Source organism: Megascapheus bottae, chromosome 5 (assembly GCF_031878675.1).
Source record: "Megascapheus bottae isolate mThoBot1 chromosome 5, mThoBot2.hap1, whole genome shotgun sequence".
In the NCBI taxonomy this organism is placed as follows: Eukaryota; Metazoa; Chordata; class Mammalia; order Rodentia; family Geomyidae; genus Megascapheus; species Megascapheus bottae.
The window spans coordinates 41,625,267-41,638,900 of NC_143513.1; the positions used below are offsets into that span (position 1 = coordinate 41,625,267).

Sequence of the window (13,634 nt, forward strand, 5' to 3'; positions counted from 1 at the left end):
AAACCTCACTATTTAGGAAAAGGAAATGAATTGGTACATTTTTTTCTTATACTGATGAATATATGCAAGCTTTTCATCTTTCTCTCCCCTCAGTTAAGAATCTTTCTCTGGAACTTTGTTTTGTGTGTTCTACTCTAACTTGTTCATTTTTGTGAATATTTACAGTAATACCTCACTTGAACCTCATTTCTGGAAGAAAATGAAGGGTTTTGATTGTAAGAAAAAATATTCAGGTTGGGAGCTTGGCCTAGTGGTTGAGTGCTTGCCCAGCATGCATGAAGACCCAGGTTCAATTCCTTGGTACCATGTAAGTGTAATAAGCCAGAAGTGGTACTGTTTCTCAAGTGGTAGGGGTCTAGCCTTGAGGAAAAAAAAACAAGCACAGTGCTCAGGCCCTGAGCTCAAGCCCAGAACTGGCAAAAGAAAGAAAGAGAGAGAGAGAGAGAGAGAGAGAGAGAGAGAGAGAGAGAGAGAGAGAGAGAGAGAGAGAGAGAGAGAGAGAGAGAGAGAAAGAAGGAAAGAGAGAAAGAAGGAAAGAGAGAGAGAGAGAAAGAAAAGAAAAGAAGAAAGGAATTCTATGTAGCCTTGGACAATCTAAAGCAGACACAGTGCTTATGTGCTTAAGCAATTTGGTGATTGTATATAGAAATAACATGTTTTTAGTCAAAGAAGTTAACAAATCAAGTAAAAGTTTGGATCCCAAAGTGGTAATAAATATGAGGGTAGTAGTTTGTTAAAACAATTCTTCCTCTTAGTACTTAGACTCTGTAATTAAATCGACAATGAAATTAAGAGAAGACGTGCTACATAGGTTCAACCTATTTATTAGCTACTAATGTCATTCCAGCTAATGACATTAATAATAACATAAAGCTTTCTTCATTAAACCAAGTCTCAGATTGTACTCTTACTCCCTTCTCCACACAATAGTGCAAAGCCTCAGACCGATAATTGAGACAAAAATGTTTGAAGTCATTATCAGACAGCCTATGGTAGCAGGGAAAATGCTGTTTCAAGAGCCAGTAACTTCTATGTTCTGGATTTTTCCCTATGTTCTTGAGCCACATCCTTCTTGTCCCCTGCACCACAAACCAGAGCCCCATGTCAGGAAATGTTACAAACCCGGTGGCTGAGTGCAGAGGACAGAAATGAAACTTCTGGTGCTTGAGGTAGAATAGCAGGTGCTCAGTCGTCTGGCAGCAAGAGTGGCACTCACAGATGCAGCCAGTGGGCACAACATCTGTCCACTCCTCAGAGTGCCCCGCGTGAAGGCAACCCCCCTTTAGCTCTGCATAGAATCAGACTTATCACCCATTCCATCCTACCCCACCCACCAATATCTATACCGTGTTGAAGGAGTTGTTTACATAGATGGTCTGGATAGGAAAAGGTCCTTAGCAATGAGAGATGAATGTGATCAAACATAACTCTTCATGATGTCCAGTAACAAAAGCCATCCTGCGATACGTTGTATCACATACTGCTTTGTTAAATGGTAACTCCTTTGTACAATTAAATATAATTTGTTTTTAAAAACATATCAAAAGAGAAAAAAAAGAAAATCCAACCCATTAGATCTCCTCACAGCCATATGAAATGGGTATGGTTATCACTGAAGATCTGAGTTCATACAGTTAGGTGGGAATCTCCCCACGGCTCCTCAGCCACTCAGAGGCAGCCATTCTTTCTGATAGGTTTGGAGCCTTCAATTCTATTTGGAGAAAGCATTCATTATCACAGAGTAAGCTATGTGTGAGCATCAGCCAATACAAACTATGTACTTGTGCTAGGGACATAGTTTCATGGTAGAGCACTCACCTGGCATGCACAAAGCCCTGGCTCCATCCTCAGCAGTCCTTCCCCAATAATAATAATCATTCCTGTGGGCAAGATGGACTTCCAGAGAAGCAGGACAATCCCTTTCCCATAATGTGTCCCTTTACCCAAAGGCAAGGACTTTTAAATCTGCCTATCACCATCTAACAAGTATTTACTGAGTACCTATGGGTTTATGTGGGAATAAACTTCCCCATGTTAATTTCCTTTCTTGAAATTTGTCTATTAAAAAGAGATTGACCACACAGTGGGCTCACATAGGAGGGGATTTGCCTGGAGCCCCCTCCCGACCCCAGTGTATAGAAAAATAGAAAATAATTAAAAACCAAAATACACTCTAAATCAAAATCAAAAGACTCCCGGTGTCACATCAGTGTGAAAATTGCAAGAGTTGGCAAATTAATGAGACTATAGCCTGAGGAGAAGTCTGCTGTTAGCCTCTGTAATTACCCAGAAATGGGGATGCATCAGTATGTCCTGTGGGTAAGCAAAGAAAATGAGTTCCGGATGTCAGTGGAGTCATTAAGAATGCAAGAGCACTAATGCACTGGGGCCACAGTCAGGGAAGACTTAGACCTGGGCTCCAACAAGACCAGTCCAGACTTGACTTTTGGGTGGGGTGAGACTCCTGCCTCATGTGAATCATGGAGGAGGTGCAGAGTCTGTGGTAGAAAAGGAAGAGGACTGCTACCTCTTGTTTTCTCACTGTGACAAATTATATAGATTGTCTCATTTAGAAGATGCCAGAGTAGTCATGAGGTTTTTCACTTGTCCAGCCCTGACACAAAACGATATATGCTCAACCACCATTATCATTTCAGTAACTGCCACATACAGATGATACAGATAAGGCCATGTAAAGGCAAACAGAAAAAAAATCACTGATAACATGATTGTCCATACACGTAGATTTCTTCTTGGAAGTCTTGGAGCCTGAGCTTGGAGATTTACACTTACTAAACCACACCTTAATTCCCTTTCTAGATCTTCTTTTATGCCCAGGCCATCCAGTGTCGTGAACCTTCTACTTGTACTTCTCCATATTGCTGGAGATGACAGATTCATGCCAGGCCACTGTACTTCCCCCATGCCACCAAGAGCCTATGGGTTGAGATGGAGCTTTGTCAACTTATGTGTCCTATTTTGTGGCCTATTTCTGCCTCTGTAGGTAGGATTACAGGCCTGAGCCATCACAGCTACGTTCTTTTTTTTCTATCAATGAACCTAAACCATTTTGCTAGTTCAGAAAAATGGAATGACAACATATATGTTTTTTGTTCTTCCTAAAACAATTTTATATATGCTTGTTGACCATCCATCTTCACTATCCTTCTTACAGTTGCAAGCATCCAGCTGTCATTATATGAACATTTTCCTAGTCAATCTCCTGGGAATAGCTGGGTAAAACTTAGCTTTTTAAAAAAGTCAAGTTTGGGAGCCGGGAGTTGGGCCTAGTGATAGAATGACCTGGGTTCAATTCCTCGGTATCTTATAGAAAAAAAAAAATCTGGAAGTGGTATTGAGGCTCAAGTGGTAGCTCAAGCCCAGGACTTGCAAAAAAAAAAGTCAAGTTTGGTGGAGAATATTTTACAGACAACAAAATATACCCTTTAAAGGCACAAGATCTATGAATCTTGGCAAATGCATCATTGAACCACTACTGCAGCTAAGTTCTATAATATTAATGGGCTTTCTTATAAATGATGCTTTTGATGTATGCTTTTAAATGGTGTGCTTGGTCAAGTTACACCTATTCCCATCTCCATCTGCCTATGATAGATAATGTTGAGCTTTATCTTCAAAGCACAGAAATTCCCAATTTTCCATTCTGCAGATGAATAGTTCCATATTTATGTTTCACTTCCTTGATTACTAATAAAGTTGTAAATTTTATAGGTTTATTATCTATTTATGTTTTATAGTGTGAACAAAATGTATCACTGGTCTATTTGTTCTTTTTATATTATTCTGTCATTTAAAAATATTTGTATTATTGTTAAGTAGTTGCACAAAGGAGTTGTCATTTAACAAAGCAGTTTGTAAACACAATGCATTTTGACCAGTGTCACCCCTTTCTACATTCTTACCCATCCTACCCAACCCAGAGCTCCTTTCGTTTTCTTAACTTTGTAGTATACACATTGCATTCTTGACTGGATGCCCCCCTTCTCTTCATTCATCTACTCTTCTCACTTTGGCCCCACCTCTTGCAAGTACTCATTTCCTGGTGCTTCATTAGCCTCTTTTTTTTTTTTTTTTGGCCAGTCTTGGGCTTGAACTCAGGGTCTGAGCACTGTCCTTGGACTTTAGAGCTCTACCACTTGAGCCTCAGCACCACTTCTGGCTTTTTTTTTTATGTATGTGGTACCAAGAAATCGAACCTGGGTCTTCATGCATGCTAGGCAAGCACTCTACCAGTAGGCCAAACTCCCGCCCCCCCTCTTTCTCTCTTTTGGGGGGATTTATAAGAATTACTTAGCAGAACTGGGAGAGTGATCTATCTTGATGCAAGTAATTGTGGGATGGTTTTTTTTTTTTTTGTCATCTTCTTTGAATGATTACTGCTCGGTTTTTCCCACCAACACATTTAGATTTCTGTAATCTCTGCCTCTTACTTCTTTCCTACTTTGAAGTCTCCTCCCTAACTGCCTTCCCACAGCATTGCTTAATTACCGTTTTAATTCATTGAGAACTTAGTTTGGCATATAACGTGGAGTAAACACTTCTCCGGAATGATTGTCCCAGCCTCATATTTCCCCACAAATTTGAAAAGAAGCATTTATTATATATTATATCTAGTATGTTCTTAGGTGTGTCTATACTCTTTTTGTTCTGTCTCACAAACTTCTCTCTATCTTTGAAAAGAATAAATACATTTTAGCATTTGGGGGAGGGAATTTGCTAGGTATTGAACTCAGAGCTTCACATTTGAAAGGCATTTATCTTACCATCTGAGCCACAACTAGGGTATTATTTATGTCCAGGTTTCCCCTGGTTGTGATCATTACTCTTGCTCACCCATGTAGCTTGAGAGGACAGGTACACACCACCATATTCGTTGAGATGGAGTCTCACAAACTTTTATGTCCACACTGGCCTCAAACTTTGATCTCTAATTCCCACGTAGCTAGGATTACAGGCATGAGTCAACCACACTCAGCACACACTAATCCTTAATATTACAGTTTTATAAAAGGTGTTAGCATCAGTTATGAAAAGTATTAGTTTTCATGACTATGATTTTTCAAAATGGCCCCAACTATTCTGGATAAACTTAAAGGCCTTTCTGAATTTAAACATTCAATATGGATTTTTAGTGAAATGTCATTGTTTTTAGACTACTCAGAATAATTCCTAGCTTACAAATAAACAATCTTTATCTCTGAGACACATGCTAAGTAGCTTCATATAGTTAAATTCTCAAAGCTTATGCTTTGAGTTTCTTTCTTTTTTTTTTTTTTTTTTTTGCCAGTCCTGGGCTTGAGCTCAGGGCCTGAGCACTGTCCTTGGACTTTCTCAAGGCTAGAGCTCTACCACTTGAGCCTCAGCACCACTTCCGGCTTTTTTCTATATGTGGTACCGAGGAATCGAACCTGGGTCTTCATGCATGCTAGGCAAGCACTTTAACCTCTAGGCCAAACTCCCGGCCCCGCTTTGAGTTTCTTAAAACAGGTCCTGCGTGGTTTTATGTGTGCATTATTCCAGCTACATGACATCATGATAGTCATCAAACCTGTCATGTTTTGGTGGTTACTATTAATCAGTGAGTCTGTTTTTTACATTATACTCTCCAACTGGTAGCTCCTGTTTTCAACATTATATTTATTAATTTCTGTTTTTAAAAAGAGGCTTTATTAAAAGCTAGTTGATATTACACTGAATGTTTCCTTTATAGTGTCCAAAGAAGACAATTATGCTACTCACAATATTTCTCATTCTTTATCTTCACCTTGCTGATCTTACAGATCATTTCTTTTCTTGAATTTCATTATTTAGAATTATTTTGAGAGTATCAGTATCTTCACACTGTTTCATAGTAATTTTTTTGTCAGTCGTGGGGCTTAAACTCTGGGCCTGGGCACTGTTCCTGAGCTCTTCAGCTCAACACTAGCACTCTTCCACTTGAGCCATAGTACCCCTTCCAGTTTTCTGGTGGTTAATTGAGATAAAAGTCTCATAGACTCTCATGGCTTTGAACCCCAAACCTCAGATCTCAGCCTCCTGAATAGCTAGGATTTACAGGTGTGAACCCATGTACCTGGCTCAGATTTTATTGGAAACATTTGAAATTTTAATTTGAAATATTTATATCTATAACAATTAACTTTGATCTTTGATGTAATGCCTTTATAAGTTATGGTATTGAGATTGGGCTAGTCTCATGCTATGAAATTGAAGGCCCACCATCTTCTCTCATGCTTTGGGAATATTTACATGACCTAATTATACCTGTTGTTGAATAGGAAGGCCTAACTCACCCAAATCACCTGCTTCAAGGTTTTATGGGGAGACAGCACAGCCATCAGACAATTTCAGAGTTCTCACACTCAGAATTCAGAGTTTATATCAAAATTTCAAAGTTAATTCAACCCTTCTGGAAATCAGTGGAAAGCTAATTCATCTGTTTTCTTAGAAGATTACCAAGTGGAAAGATGAAAACTAAATCTCAGACATATTTATTTACACCAAGCATGACTCAGTCCTCTTCAGAGACTTCAGATACTTGTACTTCTGTTGTAAGTGCCTGGGAAAGAGACTGAACTGAAGAGGTAGATAAGGAGAGATGGTGGGACTTACCTGAGTCAACTCGTTGTCCTTGAGCACAACACAGAAAGTTCTGCCGAGATGAGTTTATGTTCTTGTCGAATTCTTCAGCTGGGGCAGAGACCTACCTCACTCAGGATGGTTTCACTTGCGGTTGGTAACACCATACAAATTCCAAGGCAGCCCAGTAGCCTTCAACCCATAGTTAAGTGGAACCCCAATGACAGCGTTTTGTCTTCCTCCATGCAGGATGTCTGTGTCAAGGCTTACCTGGCCCTTCGCCATCACACCAACTTACTCATCATTCTCTTCTCCATGATGCTGATGACCGGAATGCCCCAGTTAACAAGCAAAGAGGATATCGAATACATCCGGGGTGCCCTCACTGTGGGGAAAGATGAAGAGGAAGCTAAGAAATATTTCCTTGATCAGATTGAAGTTTGCAGAGACAAAGGATGGACTGTGCAGTTTAACTGGTTCCTCCATCTTGTTCTTGGTATCAAACAAGGAGAGAAACACTCAGCTTAATACTCTGGACTAGAATTTTAAACACACACACACACACACACACACACACACACACACACACACACAAAACCATAATATTCTCCACCTTTCACATCAATATGTAAGTCATCAAACCTAGATATAAACATGTAATATGACATAGTGAAAAACATTTTTTTTTCTTTTTCGTGCTGTTGCTGGAACTTGGATGTAGAATCTCACATTTTGCATGGCTTTTTTATTCATGACTTGCTCCCTACCACTTAGCCATACCTTCACTTCCACTTCTGGCATTTTGCTGGTTAGTTGGAGATAAGCAATCCCTTGGACTTTTCTGTCCTTAGCTGGCTTTAAACCTCCTTAATCCTCAGATCTAAGCCTCCTGAATATCTAAGATTACAGGTGTGAACCACAAGCAATCTGACTTGGAAATTTTTTAGAGTAATTGGTAATCTTGTTTTCATCAGAGTTTACTTTCAAATTTGTCTCTAAATGATATGACCGTTCTGACCTCTGTTTCATCCCATAAATGGAATGAAATACATCCCAAATATCCCCTTGGTGCCTGCAGACATGACAGGTGTGCTTCAAGCAGAGAGAGTGGGTTAGTCTTTTCTATGGCTGTGAAACCAGTCCTGCACAGTCCTGTGCAGATAAGATGAACCCACACAGAGAGGAGTTGCTGAACCCAGTGCCTTGGCCTTCCTCTTAATGCTTTGGCTGTAGAGTTTTGAATATGAAAAGTAGAGATGAGCTCACTTACCTCAATTCTGCCCAGACAGTAAACTATCTCAAATCATTAGCGTAGTCTCTCACTAAGGAGCAGAAGGTAGCTAGTGAAACTCCACCTCCCTCGTGCTCAGCCGCCATTCTCACATCCTGCGTGGACTCTGAAATCTTCTCTAGCACAACCTCACCCTAGAACTCGGAATTAGCTAAAAATGAATTTCTGCTCTAGGATTACCTAAATTACAGGAACTGATTTGTGAAGCTGTTGAATGGATTCTTAATTGTGTAATCAAAGGAAACGTTCTAAAAAATAACTTAGTATAGAAATGGCTTAATTTTATATTTTTGTCTGAAGAGGATTCTTCTCCTTCTTTAATAGACAAAGGTATGTACTATCTACAAAGTAGTCCAAGTTGGGAAATTAGAAGTTGCCTTCTAATTTCTTAATTTGAACTTTTAACTTTAGACACAGCCCAGGTTATGTAAAACCAATGAAAAAACACTTCAAAGAACCATTTTAAAAAACATTTAAACGTTTTTTTTCCCTATATTTTTTATTGTAATTAATAGAAGGGTTACATTGATACCCTTTCTCATGTCATGGTCCCCATTTCCCTCCCCCTTTCCTTCCCGCTCATCTTGATTTCCCCCTTCCCTTTTCAGTTTCAAATAACCAATTAAGCATATATAGAATATATCAGTTAACAAGGTGAAATATTGTAACAATATGAGATAACCAAGGGACAGCAAAAGAGATGAGAGATAACAGTACATTAAGGACAACAGTCACTTATTATTAAAATATTTAAATGTTTTAACACAGTTAAAAATTTCAGAATATTTTGCAAAATCATTTTGCTTGAGAAAATATTTTCATCTCTTGAATATCTTCTTACTAGAAGACATTAGAGAGATTTTATTAGAGCATTAAATTATTCATACAATAACTTTAATTGATTAAAGTTAATAAATTCACTAGAAATAACTATTTTACTAGTATCTATGTTTCAGTATAACTAGATAGAAATGTTTTTATTTCTTAAATTTTCAGCTCAGGGGCCTGGAGTTTGGCCTAGTGGTAGAGTGCTTGCTTAGCATGCACGAAGACCCGGGTTCTATTCCTCGGTACCACATACATAGAAAAAAAGCTTGAAGTGGTCCTATGGCTCAAGTGGTAGAGCTCTGACCTTGAGAAAAAAAGCTCAAGGACAGTGCTCAGGCCTTGAGTTCAAGCCCCAGGACTGTCAAAAAAAAAAAAATTCCAGCTCATGTATTTGGCTGACCCTTATGTAACCTAAGCCTTTTTTTCTTCTCTCTTCTTCTCATCCCCTTCTACTTCTTCTCTCCTTCTTCCTATTCCTTATTCTGCTCTTTTTCCTCCTCCTCCTTCTTCTTCCTTTTTTTCTTCTTTCTCCTCTGTGCTTAATCACGAATTCAAACAAAAATCACCAGGAATACCTTTTAAGAAACTCTTGCCGCGCTCCACTCTTAGTTATAATTTAACTAGAGTGAGATAAGGCCCAGGAGTCATTCTCTATATTTTCCAGGTGAAGCTAATACTCAGCCAGCAGAAGACATTCTGCATGGCCTGCCACTGGATAAGTAACCCTGCCTCCATAACCACTGGCTGCCCTTGGGTAGGTAACCATACATGCCATGGAGCCTGCCCTGGTTCACAGCTACTGGGAAATAACTCCTCTTCCTTAGTAACTGGTCCTTTAAACTCTGCCACCACTCCTTCTGTACAAGAGACTCATGCCCCATAATATTTTTATTTCTTTTTGGGGGGAGGGGGAAGTCATAGGGCTTGAACTCGGCCTGGACGCTGTCCCTGAGCTCTTCAGCTCAGTGCTGCCACCCTACATTGGGCCTGGGCATTGTCCCTGAGCTCTTCAGCTCAAGGCTACCACCCTACCCTTGAGCCAAGCCCTACTTCCCGTTTTCTAGAGGTTAATTGGAGATAAGAGTCTCAAGTCCTTTCATGCCTGGCTGGTTTTGAACCTTGATTCTCAGATCTCAGCCTCCTGAGTAGCTGGGATTACAGATGTGAGCCACCGCACCTGGCCCACATTTTTATTTCTGTGAATGGAAATCGGTGTTTTATGGCATTTCTAGACCTTGATTCCCTACACAGTGAGAACGGTGCTTTAGAATTTGAAAAAGGACATTTTCACTGAGCTTCTAAAGAACAGGCAAGCTCAAGCATTGTAAAGACTCTATTTGAATTGCTGAAATAATCATCTTGATGATAATAGAATTGGAGAGAATATATTTATATTTAATATACCGGCATACAAGAAGCTGAAACACACACACACACACACACACACACACACACACACATCACAATAGACTTTATTCTTCCATATTTCATAAACTTACTCTATGGCTTTCAGATAAACAAAAAAAAAATCAGTTTTGTATGTTTCCTTCTTTTACTGTTCCCTTTTACTGTTGAATAACTTGACAACAATGTCCATACCTGTGCAAATGTCCTCAAAGCTCGATGATGTTGCCACTGGGAAAGAGCCCATAACTGTCTTCAATGTGAAATGAGAAGAAAGATCGCAAGTCAGATGAGTCAAGCCAAAGCACAGGGTATGTGGGTCTAGGATTGGCCACAAAAATTTCACAGGCCAATGCAAATAGAAAATATAGAGACTACTCTTCCAAAATAATGAAGAAACTTGAGATGAACTGGCAGACAACTGAAACAAGCACAGTGCTTTTCTGAATGTGGGGCTGTGGGACACAGGACACACGTGACTAGTGATAGGTACCTGAATTAATGGCCTTAGTGTCAACTTTGTACACATAGACTGTGTCTTCATGAATATAGAATGTCTAAGTAAAATATTTATTCAGTTCAAATTTAAATATCTCCTCTTTAAGGCTGTACACTCAAACCAAAGTATTTTCTGTTGGAGTGAAATAATGGTGACTAAAAGTAACCAATCATATGAACTATATTGGACTTGTTTTAGTACTTTGGAGAAAACAGAAGAAAAACATTATAGTTAAAATATATCAACTAGGGGTCGGGAGTTTGGCCTAGTGGTAGAGTGCTTGCCTAGCATGCACGAAGACCCGGGTTCAATTCCTTGGTACCACAAGCATAGAAAAAAGCTGGAAGTGGTGCTGAGGCTCAAGTGGTATAGCTCTAGCCTTGAGAAAGTCCAAGGACAGTGCTCAGGCCCTGAGCTCAACCCCAGGACTGGCAAGAAAAATATATATATATTAACTAGAGAAAGCTTTTGACTTTTAGAAAATTCTTTTTTTTTTTGCCAGTCCTGGACTTGAGCTCAGGGCCTGAGCACTGTCCTTAGATTTTCTCAAGGCTAGAGCTCTACCACTTGAGCCTCAGCACCACTTCCAGCTTTTTTCTATGTATGTGGTACCGAGGAATCGAACCCGGGTCTTCATGCATGCTAGGCAAGCACTTTTACCACTAGGCCAAACTCCCAGCCCGACTTTTAGAAAATTCTATAGTAAGTATAAGTAGGAGATTAATTATTTTAAAAGCATATTCAGTACTGTAAATCTGTATCATAACTTGGAATCTGTTGACCCTGTATTTATGAAAAATATTTTTTGATATAAGTACAACAATTTGGAAGTAAGTTTCTGGAGCAAATTCTCATCTTTGGTTTGATAGGCTCTTTTTTTTTTTTTTTTTGCCAGTCCTGGGCTTGGGCTCAGTGCCTGAGCATTGTCCTTCGACTTTCTCAAGGCTTAGCACTCTACCACTTGAGCCTCAGCACCACTTCCAGCTTTTTTCTATGTATGTGGTACCGAGGAATCGAACCCGGGTCTTCATGCATGCTAAGCAAGCACTCTACCACTAGGCCAAACTCCCGGCCCAATAGGCTGTCTTTTTTATGATTATATAATCAACTGATGATTATATTCAACAATATGAAGAAAATAAATAAGTTGGGATTTCATAAAGGTTCTCTTGGTTTATTTTGAAGTTTGTTCAACCTACCCAGACTGGCTTTACATTCATCGTTCTCCTGCTGTAGTCTCCCTCTGCTGAGATCATAGGCATGCACTACCATTCTTGGCTCAACCCAATAATTTTGATAAGTAATTTCAATTCTAGTCTGTGTATTTTTTTCTGAATATTCTCCCAAGACTTATTTCAGGACAGGTAGCAGAAAGACTTAAATCACACACACACTTCTCTTCTAGAGCACCTATCCAGAAATCTTGAGATGGTTTCTCATACACAGTATAGCACCCTCCCTTGCAAGTATTTTAATTACAGTTAAAAAAATAATCTGACATCTTGTGTATTTTTAATATTTAAAAGAACAGATAGTCTATAGCTCAAATTTGTTTTCTGTTTATTGTTTTTTTATTTTTCTTTTGCAGGTCCTGGGGCTTGAGCAGTGGGCCAGGGTGCTATCTTTGAACTCCTTTTGCTCAAGGCTAGTCTCTCCCACTTGAACCGTAGCACCACTCAGGCTCTTTTTGTAATTAATTAGAGATAAGAGTTTCACAGACTTTCCTTCCTGGGCTGGTTTTGAACTGTGATCCTCAGATCTCAGCCTTCTGAATATCTAGGAAGATATAATTATTATTGAGAACTCATTGCTTGCTAGACACTGTACACTGAACTGGGAACTGGAATATGGAAAAAAACTAACTCAAGGCCAGTCTTTTTTTTTAAATTTACAAATTTTATGTTTATTTAAAATTTCTCTTAAATTTTACAATAGCGAATCATTTATTAATGAGTATATCAAGGCCAGTCTGAGCAGTGTCTAAAACACTGGTGTTTCTTAGAAGTAAAAGATCTATTGATGTCTTGGCTGTAGTATCTGTGAAAATAGGTTCTGCGCATGCAGTGACCTTGAAATGAGGTCATTGTGATGAGTACCTATCTAACCTGAATGGTATCTTCATAAGCAGAGAAGTGGCATGCAGGGCAAGCCTCACATGATGGAGGTAAGGACTGGAATGATGCTTCTGCAGGCCTCGGTGTTCCTGAAGGTACCAAAGCTGGGGGAGGCAAAGAAGGATGCTTCTTTAGAAATCTGGAAGGGAGAATGGCAGTGCTAACATCCTGATTTCAGACATCTAGCCTCCTGAACTGTGAAAGGGTATCTTTTGGTTGGTTTAAGCCACCCAGTTTGTGGTTATAGTAACTTTGCAATGGCATTCCTGGGATAATAATACAGCTCAGCATCAATAACAGTTTCTGGAAGTTTTTCTTTGGAGGGATGGGAACACAATTTATATTAGTTGTAAACCTGTTTGCTATTTTCTTTCATATCAAAGAGTTCACTGCATGTAAAATATGTGCAGATGATAGCATTTTTCATATGAGTTCTAACAATAAGTACAAGAGACATAATAACACCTTTAAAATAGTGAATTCATAAAAAGAGAAATGTCCAATAACCATATCACAACCAGCCCCAAGGTGGTGTAATTAAACAAATGGAAATGGAAATAAGTTCATTTTATCCCTCAGCCTAGCAAAAATGGGCACTGCCCAAAGTTAGTTTGAATTTGTGAGAAAGAATGCTATCACACACTGAAAGTAATGTGAGCTAGTAAATTTATGCTTGAGATAAAGTTTGTCAAAATTGATGAAAGTATCTGTTCTCTGCTCCACATCCAAGAATAAATGCTTATCAGCATTCTCTGAAATTATAATAATGATAAAATCCAGTCACAGCTTAAAAGTCTATATCTAGAGGATTTGGTAATTAAATCCCAGCTCTACAGTGAAATAAAATGAAGCCCCCAAAAAGATAAGGTAGACCAAAGTGTGTTTGCATTAATGTAGA

At 39.1% G+C, this 13,634-nt stretch overlaps 1 protein-coding gene across 1 annotated transcript in view; it reads left to right on the forward strand.

Moving 5' to 3' along the window:
• Pik3cg (phosphatidylinositol-4,5-bisphosphate 3-kinase catalytic subunit gamma) overlaps positions 1-9,244 on the forward strand; it is a 34,084-nt gene extending 24,840 nt beyond the window's left edge. Inside the window, exon 10 of the mRNA XM_090332983.1 lies at positions 6,850-9,244. Within this exon, the coding sequence (XP_090189109.1) occupies positions 6,850-7,128 (279 nt within the window). The 3' untranslated portion in view covers positions 7,129-9,244. The remainder of the gene's footprint in view (positions 1-6,849) is intronic.
• The last annotated feature ends 4,390 nt before the right edge of the window (positions 9,245-13,634 follow it).